The sequence below is a fragment of the Rattus norvegicus genome, chromosome 16, assembly GCF_036323735.1.
Source record: "Rattus norvegicus strain BN/NHsdMcwi chromosome 16, GRCr8, whole genome shotgun sequence".
Lineage (NCBI taxonomy): Eukaryota > Metazoa > Chordata > Mammalia > Rodentia > Muridae > Rattus > Rattus norvegicus.
Window position 1 is genome coordinate 32,984,613 of NC_086034.1, and position 19,529 is coordinate 33,004,141.

The 19,529-nt window shown below is 41.3% G+C and overlaps 1 protein-coding gene across 7 annotated transcripts in view; it reads left to right on the forward strand.

Moving 5' to 3' along the window:
• Positions 1-639: 639 nt before the first annotated feature.
• Positions 640-19,529, forward strand: part of Palldl1 (palladin-like 1) — a 169,368-nt gene continuing 150,478 nt past the window's right edge. For 4 of the 7 annotated variants that reach the window (XM_039095179.2, XM_063275968.1, XM_039095178.2 and 1 more), the window contains exons 1-2: positions 640-821; positions 18,421-19,425. In XM_039095179.2, coding sequence (XP_038951107.2) covers positions 18,494-19,425 — 932 coding nt within the window. In that variant the 5' untranslated portion in view covers positions 640-821; positions 18,421-18,493. The remainder of the gene's footprint in view (positions 822-18,420; positions 19,426-19,529) is intronic. The other 3 variants (XM_039095181.2, XM_063275969.1, XM_039095182.2) reach the window with 1 other exon arrangement.

A 19,529-nucleotide genomic window follows, 5' to 3' on the forward strand; every position in this document is an offset into this window, starting at 1 on the left:
GTATATATATTTATTTACAGTTGAGACAACTTCATACTTGTATGAGACAATGTTCATTCACCATGTGCTCAGATTTTTCAGGAAATTATTCTTTAAGTGTTTTTAATGCCTCAGGCTCACACTCTGAACTATAAGACTCAGTCTCCATTTCTTGCACTATTCCATTATGCCTTGGACTATGTCTTTAATACACACTCTAGTCATAAGACCATTTTAAATTAACACGATGAAGTAAGAAATCAATTGGCATATCCACTCAATTTGGCAGGTGGCTTAATTTTTAAATAGCTACTGAGTTTACTATTTTGGAAGAACCCACCACATGGCTAAAATTTAATCATCCCAGGGCTCTTCCTCCGAAGTTCTTTTTTTTTTTTTTTAATTGGAAACCATAAACATACCTGTAAATACTAAAGGCCTGGGGAAAGGCTGACAAAGTCAGAGGGTATTATGTTTAAATGTCATGTCATTTTCAATTCATAACTATGTTTCCTTCTATACCAAGTGGCTTTCATTTCTAAGAACCCAGCCTCAGATCTGGGGCTGCTTCCCAACCCACTACTTGGAGTCCTGATTGTGGCACTCAGCTGAAACATGAGTTCAGTTACCAAATATAGCCGAGTAGAGTAAGAGAACAGATGAGAGTCTCAGGCCACAGTTGTCTCAATCCCACAGACCAAGCAGTCCTTAATGGACAGGCAAGGCAGACCTCCTCTCACCAGGAGAGAGAAGAAAAGCTCTTGGGAAATCCATCGCCCTTGCGAAGGCTTCAAACCAACCAAGCATTGAAAAGTTCTGTACACAGCTTAACACACTTACTGGTAAGACGACACTTTTAAGACTTTTAAACTTGGAAATATTTCAATAGCTTTGCCTGGCACTGTGATACTATTTGGAAAATGCTTGAGTTTCTTCCTTTCATGAGGATAAGAAATGTAATGTTAATTTTGTATTTTTCCCCCAAAACAGGTAACACATAAACTTTGCTGGATTTCTTTCTGCCCACACTGTCAGACAACTACCTTAGGTTTATAATCTTAGGTGTGCTAAATCATTCTGATCAACTCCAAAAGGGTTAAATAAGTTTGTGTTGGAGTCAAATTTGTCAAGAGGGTGTATGTGTTATATTTCATAGTAAATGAAACTGTAGCCATCTTGACTGTCATCCATGTTTAAGCTAAAAACTGATGGCTTAAAATAATAAACCTTGATCTAAAATAAATAAACATTAAGGTGTCAAAAAATAAACTTTAGGTTTTAAATATTTTGAGTTATTTATTATCTCTTGAAAGATTTGAAATTAACCAACAGGACATAAGTAAATTAGTTGGGCATAAAACCAGGTAATATAATTTTAATGGATACATGAATAAAACATTTTTGACTGTGGATATCTACAGTGCAGTCTGTCAAAGATCAATATCAAAACCCAGTCCTATATTGTGCTGTTTTTAAGCTACTGAGGAAATTGTCTTGAATCCAACACATGATGTTGGTGAAGAATTATTTCAGTCTCATATTACTTTTTAGCATTTTCTAAAAATACTGATTAACTTCTAGTGTAAATACTACAGCCAAATACAAGGTCTATTACTTGGCAATAGAAAACCATTCAAAATCTGTTCCACTTCTCTGTCTATCAAAACCATGCCCTTTTTACACGATGAAGATACTATCCAACTTTTTTTCGCAAAGAAATTGAGTACTCTGCTCAAATATTCAGAACTTTGTAACTGCTAACTGAAGAGGAGGTCAGCGGTCCTATCTAGCCATAACCGGTTCTGTAACTACAGGATTGCACATTCCTGGTCCTGTTGCTCTGGCATTGGGTGTGGGCTGGGGTCCCTTTCTCTGGCTCTATGTCTGCTTTCTGACCAGTCTTCTTTGTTCTGCAGCTAAAAGTGGATATTTAAATTGCCACAGGTCACACTTCTTCTCACGAGAAGGAGTAAGGATCACTCTGGGAAGTTACCACCATTGTAACTTCTTGGCTTTGGCTTTGTTGGTTTTGTATTCTCATTTCTAAAGGTGCAAAGAGGAAATATTTGTGTGTGCAAAATAAGTTGGCCTAATTCTTTAACATAAAGTAACTGATAGTCATGCAAGGCCAGGACAAGAGTCCCCACTGCTTAAACAGGGTAGTCAGGGGCCTTTGAAGGACACTGTGATTCTGGAGTTCACCTATGAATCAAGTCCATGCAGAGTGAGTGGCCAGGGCCTGGTAAAATTCCAGCCAAGAAAACAAAAAATAATCAAAGCATTATGACAATAATTTGCAAGTGACACAGCATCATAGCAGAGACTATAGGAACATCTTGGGTAAACAATTTTACTACACACAGGAATAAAACCTTTTTGACTGGATATCTACAATGCAGTCTGTCAAATGTGATTTTTGAATGAAAGTGATAAATGAACAAATTACAAGTAAAAACTACAGTATTCCCAGTGGATTCAATATGAAGATGATAAAATGAAGAGGTTACCAGGAAAAAACCTTCAAGTCCTCCTCATTAAACACAGTCTATGGCTGTGTCATAACTGGATGAACTGTCAGCTTCCGTTTACAATTTAGATAAAATATCTTACTTTGACAGGGTGGATTGTGTATAAAATCACAGGGTGAATTTGAGATACCTTTTCACAATGGCAATTATCTGATGATCAAAAAGAAAAGAAGCTTCCACATTGTTAAACCATGACTTTATAACTAAAGTCATTTTGCATCAAACATAGGATTTTTGTGAATGTTTTCACATTTGGCTGTTGTTGCCCTACAGGGTTCTTTATAATGACCAGAAAAATTACTGAAATGAGGAAAGAGAAAACAGAGATTTAAAAAAAAAAAAGGAAGAAGGAAATAAGAAGCAAGAAATTAGTCTAAAATTAGCCATGATTCTAAAACAATAAACAAATAAGCAAACAAACTTCAAAGCCTCTGTTCTTAGCTTTGACCTTCATAGATAGGTTTTCTGAAAAACATCAGCAATATTGAATGGTTTAATCAAAAGCAATTAATCCTTTTTCTGTGACTATAAACAAACAAATGAGGGTGCTTAAATATCTAAGTCACTTACACTAGAAAATTTCCGCCTAAGCTTATGACTTGAATTTCCTATTTCCTATCTAAATCCCACCATAGAGCTGATTGGCTTACACTCTTCCAACACTTGACATTATTTATTCTTATGCATATGTGCATTTTCAGGGGACTATTGAACCATCTCTCCCTGTCTGAAACCTCCAAGGCACCAGAAGAGTGCTTCTTTCGCCCTAGTACACACGATTAAAGGATATAAGATTCCGTCTCCTTTCTAGCATCAGTTTTTCTTTCAGACTTCTAGCAGCTCTGTGGAATGTCTTGGCCATGGTGTTTCTTGACATATTCTACAGAAACCAATTATTCTCCTCTTTGCTAAACACTTCCAACGATTACCCATAGTACCAGCAGTGGGAAGAGAGAGCTCTGTAGTTACACACAAGCTTCGATGCTGAGTCTGCCAGCTCCGAATGCTACACATTGAGCCAAATATTTCGGCCTTTTTCTTTCAGTCTTGGATAATAGAAATACTAAAGTAGAAACATGATGTGTGCTCCATCAGGGTCCGATGATTTACTGTGAGAATGATTAACTCAGAGGCAGTCAGTCATAGGAAGCTTTGGTTTTACTCTGCTATTCTTATACTCTGCACTGGCTGTGTGTGTCAAGCTTGTCTTTCTTGCATTCTGTTAAGTTTAAGAAATAATTCTTAAGCTGAGTGTGGTGTCACATGCCTTTAGTCCCAGCACTCAGGAGGCAGAGGCAGGCAGATTTCTGTGAGGTCCAAGGCCACCCTGCTCTACAGAGTGAGGCTAGGACAGCTAGGGCTGGTTATACTAAAAACTATGTCTCAAAAAAAAAAAAAACAGAAAAAAAAACAAGAAAAGAAAGAAGGGGGGAGAGATGGAGAGAGAGAGAGAGAAAGGGAAATAACTCTGGAAGGTTTCTCATAAGGTTTCATATGTGTGTGTGTGTGTGTGTGTGTATGTGTGTGTGTGTGTGTATATATATATATATATATGCACATATATTTTACTCACAATATAGAGGATTCTCCTAAGTGTCATGAATGTAATTTTTCTGTGCATCAAAGTCAACAATTGTAAAAGTCACGGTTATTTATAACATATAGATGTGCCTATCTTTTTGCTGTTTTCATATTCATAAAGCATTGTGAAATATATATATATATATATATATATATATATATATATATATATATATATATATATATATATATACAATTTCAGGACCTCAAAAATAAATGCTTCCCCAAATACTAGGATAGCAATACTAAGATTTCATTTTTGTTTTACTTTTTTTTAACTTTTTATAGATTCCTCATGACTTTCACACCATTTACTCCAGTTCCACTCATCTCCCTACCACCTCATAGTCACCCTTTGCCCTTACAACTTCCTCTCCAAAATAAAAAACACGAACAATCAAAGCACAGAGCGCACCTCGTCCTGAAAGCTGTAGTTTGTCACAGTGTGTACCGAAGTTCACACACCTTCTCTTGTAAACGTTCACTGCGATGAGTCATTGGTCTGGTTTGAGATCTCCGGCTTCTGTGACAATATTGGATCCTCACAGGGCCTCCTCCCATTTATCCTTTCATTGCTCTGTGTCATGGAGATTCTGCAGCTTCAGATAGCACGACTGGCCCTTTCATGTGTCCCAGCCATCTGCAGATGATTAGATGGTAGAGTGGCCAACTCAAAGCTGTGGACCTGGGCCTGGGTGGTGGCTGAGCTGGTCAGCCTGCCAGCTCTTCCCTACCCAAACTACCAAGGTGAGCCCTCCAGACTGCTCTGACTAGGCCATCCAATGTGGCCGTCAACAGGAGGCAGAGTCCTGGTCTCATTCCCTCACCTCCAGATGCTGACTCACCAACACTCATGCTTCCAGGGCCAGCTCCACTGTGCTTCCCAGTCAAGGCATGAGGCCCTCTCCCAAGTGCTGTAGCCTTGGATGGGCTGGACCACCTCTCCTGCTCTCACACCCTCAAGGCTCACTCACTTGAGCCTTCTCCATCAGGGCCAGCTCCACTGTGTTGCCCAGGTGAGCTGCAAGGTCTGCTCTCCCAGGTGTCATAGCCAGTGAGGGGGCAGGGCTATCGTGCCCTCAGGGCCAGCTCTCCCAACTACCATAGGTGGTGAGGAGGAGGCCATCAGTCCCACATCTAAGCCACCTCAGCTACCTCAGGCTAGATGAGTGTTAGGGCCAGTTCTACTTTTCCCCCAGGATTGGCTCACCCTGTCCTCCTTGACCAAGTCCAGCCCTACTGTGTTGGTTCTCCTGAGGGCTGCAGGTAAGGGACAGAGCCAGCTCTCCTGCTCTCATGACCTCAAGGCCAGCTCTCCCCAGTGGCAGTGCCAGTTTTCCTGAGCTCTCACCCGGGGGACCGGGTTACTTGCACCCACTATCAGGGTCAGTCTTGCTGTGCTCTCCTCTCCAGAAAAGGTACAGGGTCAACACTAAAGTGCTGTGGCTGGTGAGGGACGTGGCTATGCTAAGATTTCTTATGTTAGGATGTATGATACATATACAAAATCCAAAATCTTCAATATAAACACCATATGCTCTTCATTTTATACTATAATTTCACAGAATTCAGATGATATTAACTCAAGAAGAAACTGTGAGCCATAAAATTACACATATAAAGAACCGACTAATTGAGGGGTATAAACTTTACAAAATGAGTGAAATATGCACAGAAAGTTAAGAAAATGTGTGATCATAGGAGTTTACACTTGGAAGCAATATCTGTTTAGAATAAGCAAGAATTCTGATAGGTTGTGTGCTCATATCTGGAGGTAGTTGAGCGTCTTGGTTACCTCGCGGTATTGGCTGACCCTCCCAAACCTTTGCAATACCAAATGTTTACTTATGAGCAGGAAATTGACAACATGAACACATGTCAAAATGTACCTGCAAGAATTTGCCTGCAAAGCACTGTGGGAAAATATCAGCAGCTTCTGTTTCTCTGGTAGTTTAAGGGAGACGAAAGCCTGAGCCCAATCTCAGTGTGTGGCAGTCATCACCCATCTCTCCAACAATTGAGAGGCTTCCAATCAATCATGGTCTATGGACGTCATTAAAAAAAAAATGCCCAAAAGTCAGCCAATCCAGGAAGGATAAGAAGGCATTTAAGTATAAGAAATACAGAACCTGGAAATTATTTCTTAGTTTACTACTCTTACCTCTTCTATTAAATGTTAGATTGTAGATGTGAAGAGCTCAGTGGTGGGGCACTTAGTATGAGTTCTGAGCCCTAATTCTTGGACCCAACAATGAGCAAAAAGTCAAAGGAATGCTGAGATGTTACTCCTTCAGAAGGTTATGTCCTTAGGCTTCAGAAGAGAAGCATAACTCATAGTAGGTACCTTTTTAACCATGTCCATATTACATGTCTCAAAGAGTTAGCAAACTTTACACAATTCTGTTGAATATCCTTTATGGGAAATGTTTAGAACCAAAGATGTCTCAGATATTACATTTTTTCAACATTTGTATATACATAATGGGGCACATAGGAGATGGGAGTCCAGACTTATTAAGCAAAACTGTTTTATATATACTTTACATATGAGGCCTGAAAGTATATTCTCAATGGTATTATTAATAATCACTTTTAACAATTTTCATGCAGACAACAGGACTCGATGGTGGAGAATTTTCTACTTGTGATGTCATATCAGCCAGTACTTTAAAAAGCCTAGGATTTTAGACCATTTGGGGATTTCCGGTTTTGGGATATGGGGGCTCAGCATGTACTAGAATTGCTGGCAAACAGAATGGGTGATTATTTTGCTTCTGATTTTTTCCCAAGACACTTTCCTTGGCTGTTGATAAGAAATGTAAAAGTCAGAATCATTAGAGATAAGTGTTTAATATGCTATCTTTTTTTTTCCTTTTTTTCTTTTTTCTTTTTTTCGGAGCTGGGGACCGAACCCAGGGCCTTGCGCTTGTTAGGCAAGCGCTCTACCACTGAGCTAAATCCCCAACCCCTTAATATGCTATCTTTAACGTTTCTAAATGAGCGAGTGGTGTACCTCTTCCTCGCAAATACCCGCGGTTCTGTCACGAGCAAGTCCACTGGTGGCATAGTTGGATGTGTTTTAGTCTTTCCAACATGTGGGAATTTATGAAATAACAAATGTACAAGCCAAACCAATTTCTCTGGCTTTAACTGAGAAAGCACTCCTGATTCCACTTAGTATTGATGGTCAATAGCAAACACAGATACTTTGAGTTTTCATTTCTTAGTGTTTGTTGGTTTGTTTGGGGTTGGGGCTTATGTGTGCCATAAGATGAGTGTGGAGGTCTGCATAGAGCTTTCGAAAGTTGGTTCTCATCTTGTGAAGGCGGCTCTCATTTCTCCTTCTGCACTGCATACTCCGGGCAAGCTGGGCTACAAGCTTCCAGGTGATTCTCCAGTCACTGCCTTCCATCTTGCCATGGGAATGCTGGCATTGTAGTGTGCAGCCGTCCATCCAGCTTTCTATGTGATTTTCAGGGATCAAATACAAGTCACCAGGCTGCGCAGTTAGTATTTAACCTCTGAGTCACTTCGACAGCCGCGCTGATCCCCAATCTTAATTACTACAATAATTGTTGGATCATGCATCATACTATATATGTGAGTATTGTGTACGTGTATTCTGCCATGTATGTGGGACACAATGGCTCTTATAAGAGGCTGAAGAGGCTACCCTGTTCAGAGGAACTACACTGAAAGTCAGGGCAGGAAGTTGATACAGATGCAAGGGGGATACTCTATAGAACTGGATCAGAACCGCAGGCACAGAACTGCTAAGAGTGCAGAGCTGTCAAATGCGGGTCTCAATGACAAGTAACTTTAAATGTCAGTTTCAAGTGGCCCATGTGTGTCAGAGGTGAGAAAAACTATTTGACCCGGAACCTGGAACAGGGGCAGAGGTCTTTTTCAGTAACATTTTTTCAGTGATGTAATAAGTGAGACAGCTCATTATGAGTAACCAGGACATGGGTTAATGTTCCTGTCCTATCTTAGTCTTGTGCCTATCACGCCTCCTTCTTTTCCCTGAATCCATGTTTCCCATGGAACTATTGCCAGATGACATACAGACCCAGTCTCTGGGCTTCTTTTCTAACTAGCATCTCCTGTGATTGGTTGTAACAATCTATGACCATGAGCTTACTCTCAGCAACTTGGTCTCAGTGGTGTATTGCTTGCTCTTAGAAAGCTGCTTCTTCAGGGATGGGCATAATTTGATGACTTTGATGGCATATGTGTATGACACAGACCCCTGTATATGATCCATGCACTGCTTAAAGATGAATAGAATTGCCCAGTAGTGGTGGTGGACGTCTTTAATCCCAGCACTCAGGAGGAAGAGGCAGGCAGATCTCTGTGAGATAGGCCAGCTTGGTCTATAGAGTGAGTTCCAGGACAGCCAGGGCTACACAGAGAAATCCTGTCTCAAAACAAACAAACAAACGAAACAAAATCTGAACATTATTCTGTGATGCCTGACCACCACAGAGGCATAACCATGGGTGCATCTGGATTTACCTTAAAGAAGTTGGGAGAAAGGGGATGCTCTTGAAATATCAGACTACTCTTGTTGTTTCTTTCTGAACAATATATTAGGAACAACCCTGGGTTTTGATTGTCCCCATGTTCTGAGACTGCAACAACACAGTAGCTACAGGCCCTGCAAATTCTGGACCTGGGTGCCATCCAGTGGTGAGATCTGGAAGTAATTATAGACGCATAGAAAATAGGCAGTTGACTTAGAATTCTTAGACGGACACACATAGCAGGTTAGGAAGACAAAAGTAATACTTAACCTTGAGACAGTATTGCATGACAAGCATCTTGAGTGTTGAAAAGAAAATCATCCCCTCACTGGATAATCAGAATGAGGTCAGGAAGCTTGTAGAATGAGGTGTCAGGCAGGAGTCAATGTGGGGAAGGTCTTAGAGAGGTTTTTTTTTCTTTTTTTTTGGGGGGGGGGTGCTCATTGGGCTCGAAGAAATAATCATTTCAGTATTCTAAAAAGAAACCAAAAGACACAGAAGAACTTTTTGTAAAAAATAAAGCAGTAATTCTTGAGCTTCAAGCTACACTCAGTAAAATTTAAAGTGCAAAAGAGGCATCCACAGGGGGCAGGCGGTGGGAACAGCAAACAGGAGGAAAAATACAGCAAGAGGAATGGCTGCTCAAACATTTCCGGTTGGCATAAAGGAAACTGTGAGGAGTGACCTGTGTGGCTTTGGGTACAGTGCAGACAAAGGGCAGGCAGTTGTGTGGGTTCAAGGCAGACTTGAGAATGCCAAGGAAAGGAAATAAAATAACAGAAAACTTCATGAACTGAAGAAAGGTATGGATATATAGAAGGTCAGGGGTCACAAGTCAAATGTAAGTCAATGAGATCTACACCATGATGGGTTATAATGAAAGCATTTTAACATGATTCTCAAGGGTGAAAGAAAGTGAGCACTCAAGGATGTGAGAGAGGGGGACAGGTAATTATGTAAGTGAAGCCCAATTTACCTGACAACCAATTTCCCAACAAAATCAAATAGTCTAGAACAGTACATCTCAACCTGTGGGTTGCAAACCCTTTGGGGTTGAAGGACCACATATCAGATATTTACATTACAATTCATAACAGTAGAAAAATTGGAATTCTGAGGTAACAGCAAAGAAAATAATTTTATGGTTGGAGGTCTTCACAACATGAGGAACCCCACTAAAGGGTCAACAGTTTAGGGAGATGGAAAACCGCTGTTCTGAAAGAAAGTAGCATGAGTTTGTTTTTTCACAGTACTAAAGAAAAATTATCAAGAAATAATTCAGTGTTCCAAAAACCTATGCTTCGGAAATGGCAGAGACACTCCCAGACAAAGAAAAGCTGAGAAAAAAATTGTATTTTCAACACACTTACAAAACAATCTTACAAAGATATACAAAAGGAAGAACTACAAACTGGAGGAAGGGCCATGATGATAGCTAAGAAGAGAGCATAGAAAATCGCCAATAGAGTAATTACACAAATTCAGAAGATGCTAATATTTAAACAAGATGCATAAGACATCCCTAATATGTGAAAGGCAACAGAGAAAGGAAAAATGGGGACTGGAGAGATGGAACAGTCAACTAAAGTGCTTGTCTCAAAATTATAGCGCCGATCCCCAGGATCTGTGTGTAAAAGAGGAGGCCCCTGGCGTACTCCTGGAATCTCAATGGTGTTAGAGGCAGAGACTGGAAGCTTGGCTATGTGGTCAACTTCCACACCAATGAAAGACTTGTCTCAAAGGGAAGGAAGCGCCCAATCTTCACATATGCACTGTGTTGGGAGCTGGAGGGTAGGAGCATCCATGAGCTTACCAACAAGTCCCAACTCACCTGGAGGAAAAAATGCAAAATGGAACACTAAAATTCAAATTGTGGGAGAAATGAAGTAACATCGTATAATCATCTTCTATTAGCTCTTTGTTTAGCCTCTTCTTCTTCGTTTCCTTTTGTATCTCAATCAGCTTGTTAAGTTGCTGTTGGTAAAAAGTAGATTTCTATGAACAAAATATTTTTGCCTGTATTTGAGGTGCTATGCTCCCATGCATGAACATGGGTATGGTGTGTGTGTGTGTGTGTGTGTGTGTGTGTGTGTGTGTGTGTGTGTGTTCTGAAGCTGACATGGACTGTCTTCCTCTCCCTATCTCTACTTTTATTGATTGAGATTGGGGTCTCTTAATTTAATCCAGAACTCATCGATCAGCTAATATAACAAACCAGCTTACTCCAGTTATCTCTGTTTCTTGGGTGCTGGCTTCGAGGTGCCAGCCACCACACCTGCCTCACTTGTACCTGGGTCCTGAGAACCTAAACTCCTGTCCTCAAATTTGCACAGCAAGCATTTTATTTGCTGAGTCTTCACCCAGTCCCAGAAAGATATCTTTGGTAACCCTTAGGGTACTGACAAAGTAGTCTACTCTCAAGAAACAATCCAAGAAATCAAACCACACTAACACAGTGACTAACGTGGGCACCAAGGAACACTATGAAAGAGGGAGAAAGAAACCCTGGAAACATTAGGAAACAGGTTTAGCCTGATAAAAACATTAATCAATATATGAATATATCAAATATGAACTGGTATCTATTAAATGGGCATTTTGTTTTATTTTGTTTTTATTTTTTTCAAGATAGGGTGTGGGTCTCCCTAGAGATGGTAGCCAATTTGGTCCAAGAAGGCAATGAGAACAGAGACAGCCAGCAAGGGTGTTGGGAAGCCCTGTGAATACATACAGCAAATGACCACCCAGAGACCAGCTATCAGGGGGCAGATCAACTTTACATGGGGGGACTCAAGATTTATAAAGTGTTGGGGGCCTGAGGGTAGGAACATCAAAGATAGGCAAAGGTCCTTTGTTGAGTGCTTAGGGTACCAATATGCCTCATTAGCACAGGGAAGCATCTCAGGATACTCAAGTGCTAGCTGAACAGGTTTTATCAGGATAAAAGACATTGATCCTGTAATCAAATTGAGGCTACATGACATTCTTCAGGTAGAGGCATAGGTGTGTGTGAATTCTCCAGACAAGGTCAGAGAAGAAGCCCTGCTAATGAAGAAGTCTCCCTTAATGCGCTGAGCCTAGATGCTATCTGGTCTTGGTGCACTTCCACCCTACCATAATTAGCAGTTTTCCCACAAACAGGACTTCTCTGAGCAACCTTGGCTGACCTGGAACTCACTCTGTAGTCCAGGTGGGCTTCCACCTCAGAGATCCACTTGCCTCTGCCTCCCAAGAGCTAAGTCAAAAAGCATGTGCCACCACTGCCTGGCTAAATGGACACATTTAATGTTTGTATATGATGTTGAAGTAAGTTTTTAGGCCCAGTGACTGGCTCGGTGTTCCAAGGCTGCTGATCTGTTTAATTCGCAGAACCCACATGGAGGAAACAGAAACTGACTCCCTCACACATACACACTTCACACTCCAATAAATAAATGCAGAAAAAAATCATGAATTCTTACAATTCAAGGTTGACAGCAGAACATTTCAGTGGAGAACGTATATTTGAAATGCTACGGTGGGTCTCTGGTTCTGAGAGCAGGGGAGGTGATAACAGATTTCAGTTCCTACCTTTGTTTCTGTCACTCCATCTCCTGACAAGGCCTGAAAGAAAGTGCAAAACATGTTTACACTACTAGAGATTTCTGAGTATTTCTTTAGTACAGGCTGTGATCCAATGTGGTAAGCAGTAACCATATAAGACTCCACTCACATCTCCTGCCTTCATGGTGCATACAGCTCAGTGGGGAAACAGTCTCCACGCACCCCCCAAATCTATATACATTTATTTGGGGCTAGGGTTGTAACTCACTGATAGAATGCTTCCTTAGCATGCCGAAGGCCCTAGGTCCAACACCTAGTGCTGAAAGAAAAAATAAATAAATATGTATTGTTAAAAAGATAACTGCATTGATAACATACTACTCAAAGGACTCAGAATCAAATTGCATTAACCAGGGAATTCTAGAAATTCTCCAAAGGAAGTGGACAGGTGAACTGGTTAGACAAGCAGGATGGAGAAAGACAAAAGGGGGCATTTTAGGCAAAACGGACAATATATGCAAAGTCATGAAAATCTAAAAGAACACAAAAGGTCTAAGGAACAGAGAGGCAGAACCTGGGTTGAGAGCAGTCTGTGTTTAAGAGGGTGTGCCAGAGAATTGTCAGATCGGCAAATTGTCCGTAGGTAAACAACTCAGATAGGCCGTGAAGCTTTTCATACCAGTCAGGAAGTACAAGGAGGAGGCAGAAGGCATTAACCAGACTGTGTAAAAACGGTCTCACTTAAATCTTTGATCCCTAACTGTAAATTGCTTAAACTATATTAATGGCAGACAATTGCCATATTCCTCTGTATGGTTATTTTTTTATGTTTGATCAATCCCTAATATTGGACTATTAAAAATCACAGAAGAAAAACTACCTGACGTACCTCGTCTTCCGTGAAGCTTCCCTTGCACTGGTACACAACTCTCATTAGCTGCATGCTCTACCATTCTATGACAGGAAGTGAAAAAGAGGATAATGAGGTTGACTTACATGGGCAGACCCAAGGAGCAGCCATTTCCCCTGGGGGAAGAAGCTAGAACCACACATATTCCAAGAATCAGAATTATGGCTTGAGGCAGTTTTAGGAGAGATGACATTTAAGCTAAACTGAACTGAGGAAAGATAAAAAAAGGGGTTTTCAGGCCACTCAAACTACTGGAGAGGAAGCAGTCAAAGATCAAAAGCTACAGAGGATCCCTCTATTCCTCAAGATGCTTGTGCTGCTTCCTGAAGGAGAAATATTTTCCTTCTGGCGAGTTGCATGTAGTTTTAAAAGCTTCTGTGTTTGCCAGGGGTCAACCATGCTCTGGCACCTTCTGGCTTCCCTTTTGCTCTACTGGCCTTTGCTCTGGGAAGTGGACCATGCTACCAGTCCCACCAGAGACCCTTGAATCCTCAGATAAAACACACACACACACACACACACACACAAAAAACACATTTCTTTACAATTTACCTCCTTGCCACAATTACTGGGCATTACTTTTTCTCTCCTAGAAAAAGTGTGCCCTTACCAATTTATTATCTCTGTCTCTCCACCTTCCCCAAATCTTGGTGGCTAGTCCCACCTAACCCCTGCCAAACATCCTTGGCCACTCACTTGTAGCAGAGGCGGCAGGTCCTAGCTCCCCTCGAGACCTTACATGGTTGCTGCATTCTTACTCCTCCAATGCGTGGCAGGAAAGACCCTCTCCCATTCCTTCTCTGCCTCTGCCTTTTCCTCCTGGGACCCAGAAGTCCCACCCTGGCCTTCTTTACAATCAAGAACCAACTGGGGAACAGGACATTAGAATCACACTTCCCCTTACACTGTCATTTCTCTCATTCCTTCTTTACAGACCAAAAGCAAGATAAGTAGTACTTTTTTTTGCTTCATAGTCCACATCTCTCACAGCATCATTAGATTAGAAAAAGCATGATTTAGCATCCAACAGGAAGTCTCAGGGAAATAATGGAGATGTTTGCAGTTGTGTATCATTCCTTTGGAAGACGGTCTTTTCATTTTTGAAGTGTTGACTGACACAAAAATCTCTGAAGCGCAATTTTCCAGTAACCTCAGGCCACCTAGAAACCTTCTTGTTCATCGCACATTGAGTGAGCGTTTTACTTAGCCTGCGTGCATGTTCCAGCAGCAATAACTGAGCTGAAAATTAAATCTAGAGCAGGTACGCAATCATGCTATTAATTCGCTTTTCACTGTGCAAGCAATTTTTAAACGGCAACTAATCCTGACGACTGAATCCTATAAGATGGCACCTGTTGAAAAGCTAACACGTGAGTTAGTAAGCAGGTGAGACAATATATGCCTGCAGCAAACACTCCCAACTTAGCAGTAAGAATCGGCTGTTTCCCATCATACACTTGGCTTAAGCTCCCTTATACAATGCTTTTCCTGAAGCTTTAAAACATATCATAGTATGTTCATCTTATACTAAATTATAAAGGAGTTAGTGATGTATTGAGCTTGTTTCTGATCTTGTTTTATTAATATGATGCATGGTTTAGGAATCTTGCTTGTAAAACTATAATGTAACAGTGCTAAAGTACATGGTTAAGACAACTATAGATTAACTGCCTGGACCTGAATCTTGGTTCTTCTCTGTGCGGAGGGTCTCACTGTGGACTCTGGCTTGCTGGGAGCTTTCTTCTTAGAACAGGCTACCTCCCAACACCTGGGTCCTAGATTATAGACATGTGTAACCATGCAGGGCTGAGTGTTTCCCAGATATACAATTTTTTTCTAGCGAAAATAATACTGACTTGGATTTTGTATGATTCCAAACACTGTATTTTATTGTTGTATAGATCTTAACCAGTTGTAAGTCTACCAAAAAATTTAAACACTCATAATCACTTACATATGTGTGCAGTCTTCAGTGCCTTCTTCGAAATGGGGTTGTAAACTCTTAAATGGTTTCATGATTAATTAGCTACATAAAATTTTATATGCATATTTGTTTTATACTTGTTTACTTTTACTATGATTCTGTCATCTCAAAATTAGAGTTGAACTGCCTGTTGCTCATAAACAAAATATATTTACATGTTAAAAGTGATCTGAGTACAAACTTCCTTCGTGAAGAGAACAATTAGGAAGGTTCCATGCTACAGAAGAGTCAAGACAAAGAAACTAGAGCAGCGGCTCTCAACCTTCCTAATGCTGTGACCCTTCAATACAGTTCCTCATGTTTCAGTGACCCCCGACCATAAAGTTATTTCATTGCCACTTCATAACTATAATTTTGCTAACATTACAAACTGGAGTATAATATCTAACAGAAGGATATCTGATGAACAACCCCTGTGAAGAGGTTGTTGGACCCCCAAAGGGGTTGTGACTACAGACTGCAAACCACTGAACTAGAGAACCATTGAGTTGATAAAGGTAAGTGCGATGATAGGAACAGGACAGTGGAGCTCATCAAGCCTAGCTCATCAAGCTAGATAAGCAAGCAGTTCCAATGCCAAAAACCAGATGTTCTTAGATGGTAAACTGCTTCACTTGGTCCAATTGTCATACTTCTGGGGAATACCCCACCAGGTTACTACTGGCAGAATGTGTTGAAATTCACCATGTTCAATATCTTCCTTTGATGACTTCTAAATGCTATCTTGGGGACTTTCTAACTTTTCCTCCTATGATGCTGTAAACAACATCTAGTAAAAGAACACCACAACTAGAGTGACAGAAGACTCATTGCTTCAGTGAGCAAAAGGGGAGTTTAAACTGATGCCCAAATGATACTATCATTTGATTCCAATGATATTCACAGATAAATGTCCTTTACAGAACACCTAGCTGTCTTCTACATCCTTTAAGACTAGACTGCTCCTCCCCACATTGTTCCTATGGTTCCTATGCACTTTTCACATTCTTTTGACACTCTATCAGATGTTTAGATTACCTTCACGTCATTTGTTTAATGGCTCCAACTTCCCTATTTTATTACCCCATGTGGTGGCTTTTTAACTCTTGAATGGAAGGACTATGTCATGATTCTAGATCAGAAAGTAGTCAGCAAACATCATCCTCTGGAGTTAATCCATCCTATTGACATTTTATGTACAGAACTATGGATTTTTTTCCACTGCAAAAGAAAAACCCTTTAGGGCCTTGGCAGATGACTCAGTGGTTAGGAATCTTTACTGCTCTTTTAAAAGACTAGTTGAGCACCAATATAGGGTGGTTCACAACTTCCTATATAACTCTAGCTCTAGGAAATATGACACCCTATTATAACAGGACTTTCTCAGACCTGTCAGTGGTATAAATAATGACACAAAGGCTTTTTAATATTTCAAAGCTTAGGCCTTTTAGTTAGGGCAGTCTCCCAGACAGCTATCTAGCTTGAACTGACTAATCCTGGCATTATGTCCCATCATGTGCCTAGTTCTACCTCTCTGCTCCACTCTGGTCCCTCAGTTCACCTGTGTGTCTCCTGGTGAATCTTTGAGTCTCATTTCTTCTCCCAGCATCCCTCTTTCAGAAGTTCCGCCCTCTACTCTCTGTGCAGCTATTGGCTGTCAGATCTTTATTACAGCCAATCATATACCATTGTAGATTGCCTCTAGGCTAGTGAGGAATGACAATACCAAGATCCTCATGGCATTTAGCTTGCTGCCAGTAAAGAATGAACATCGAATATACAGAGACATACCTTCACATAGTGTACCCCAACACTCTAGTTCACCTATGAGGCCACCTGCATGTGCTCATAAACAAGTGTGTGCACATGTGTGCACACTGCACAGGTCTTTAATCCCAACTCCTTTCATAGACTGAGGCTAGAGAACTGCAAGTCCAAGGCCAAAGTCAACCCGAACTACATAGTTAGGCATGTTTCCAAATAAAAACAAAACAGGAATGCTATGACTTTTAAAAATTAACATTTAAGAATCGGTGTCCACAAAGTTTGTGGACATAGTCATGCTAATTAATTTATATCTCATTTATGGCTGGCTTCATGCTGACATACCAGTTAATAAATATAACAGGAATGCTTAAGCCGCAAAGTTAAAAACACAGTACATTTATACATCCTTTCTCTCAAGAGAGAGAACAGTTTGGAAATACTTAGTATGGAGTGCACATTTACTCTCAGCACCTGAAAGTTAATACGTGATTATTGCTAGCTGTTAGAATTATGTTGAATGAATGAATATACACGATGATGACTGCACACAAAGAAATGTTGAAACGGTTTATTAGAAACATAAATAAATAAATACATCATAACTCGTAAACACACAAATGCTTGATCTTTCTATTTATACTTATTAAATGGGTGAAATCTGAGATTATACATTTGCCCTTGGTGGATTCGAGCCATGTGAACAAAGTCAGTGTTCTATCAGAACACTGCCTTTGTCATCATAACACAAACCAGAGTCACCTGCAAAGAGCAACTCCAATCAAGAAATGGACTCCGTCAGATTGTCCTGTGGCCATGTCCAGGGTCATGTTCTTGTTTTATGATTGATGTGAGAAGACTGAGCCCACTCTGGGCAGTGCTACCACTGGGCAGGTGCTCCGGGGTTGTATGAAAAAGTGAGCTGAGCACGGAGAGCAAGTCAGTAAGCAGCATTCCTCCACGGTCTCTGCTTTAGTTCCTGCCTCCAGGTTCTTGCATGAGGAAGCTTTGGCTTCCCTCCATGATGGACGGTAACCTATGAACCAAATAAACTTTTTCCTCCCAAAGTTGCTTCTACTCATACTTTCGATCTCAGCAACAGAAACCAAACTAGGACAGTCAGAGATACTAAAATTCTCAAGCACTTATCTGAAAATATTGCTGCATTGAGACGACTGGTAAACTCTGTGATGAGAGAGGAGAGGGCACGCAAAACGCCCCCTATGTGCCCACTGTGGACCTGCCCTGCCGAAGACATCCTCTCCTTGTATCATTTGTGAGTAGTTGCTCACTTACAGAGTGCATGTCAACCTGAAATTACAAACCATGCCAGACATTTTAATCCAACCTCTAGCTCTTAGAACTGGAAGCAGAGATAAGAAGATTGTGTGTTCAAGGCCAGGCTGAGCTACATAACAAGAGGTTACCTCGAAAATCTAAAATAAAAATTTAATGGATTATAAGTTGTAAGCACACAAATATTTGGTCTTTCTTCCAATTTATAGAATAAAGAAGATTGCTATAGTGGCTCATCTTAAAGTTTCTTTCAAATTCTTGTTACTAATGATATGGAAAAAAAATCAGGGGAAGGGTTATTAACACTGATGAAGATTCTGTGTTGTCTTTCAGAAAGCAAGAACACAGGTTTCCTGTGCCTCCAGCTTCCTGCTACAAGTAACAAGTGTGTGTAGACTGCTCAAATATGTCAGAGACTTCCTCCCACGACTCCTTCTATGATTCCTTATCAGACATGCAGGAAGAGGGCAGAAGTGCTGACTTCTTCCCAGGCCTCTCTGCTTTCCTCAGCCAGGAAGAAATAAATAAAAGCCTTGACCTGGCACGCAGAGCTATAGACAACTCTGAAACTGAAGATTTTGACTCCGAAAAGGAGATCTCGCAGATTTTCAGCAAGTCTCCTACGAGCCTCTGCGAAACTCCTTCCTATGAGGAGAAGAAATCAGGCGAGCAGACTTCCTCAGAAGGACCTCGGGATAATAGGCGAGCATCTGTCCAGCCTCTAGCAGAACAAGCTGAAAGGATCACTTCCCCGGCGGCTTCAAAGAGAAAACCTGGGGTATCACCCCTGCTGGCCAGCCCCAGCTACATCCGGAGCCTACGCAAGGCTGAAAAACGAGGTGCAAAAGTTCCCAATCCAAGTGCAAAGCCCAAGGCTGCCCAGCAAAGCAAGACTGGCCCCCAGAGCCAACTGTGCGACAAGGCAGCTAGTTTCATCGAGGAACTGACGTCCATATTTAGAGAGGCAGCCAAGCCAAGAAACAGAAGCCCTAATGGTGAGTCCTCGTCACCAGACAGTGGGTATCTGTCTCCTAAAAATCAGCCATCAACCCTGATGAGTGCCTCAGCCAGCCAGAGCCCCACTGCAGACCAGCTAGACCAACTCGAGATGGACGCAGAGGTCAAGCAACCCCAGGGCAGCCTTTGCTACCAGGCCCACAAGGCTCCAGAAGAGACCTTGCCACACACTCACATCCCGCACCCACAGCCCCAGAAAGCCCGCCACTTGCCATCATCTGCACCTCGCTTCATCCAGAAGCTGAGGAGCCAAGAAGTTGCCGAAGGAAGCAGAGTTTATTTGGAGTGTAGAGTCACTGGAAACCCAGCTCCCAGAGTCAGGTAAGAACTCTTATTGTGAATGTAAAGCGACTTTGTTGACTTCTGCTGTTACTTCAAGGGAGAAGAGGAGAGATTTCTTGGGTTGTTTGTCCTCTGGTCTCTGC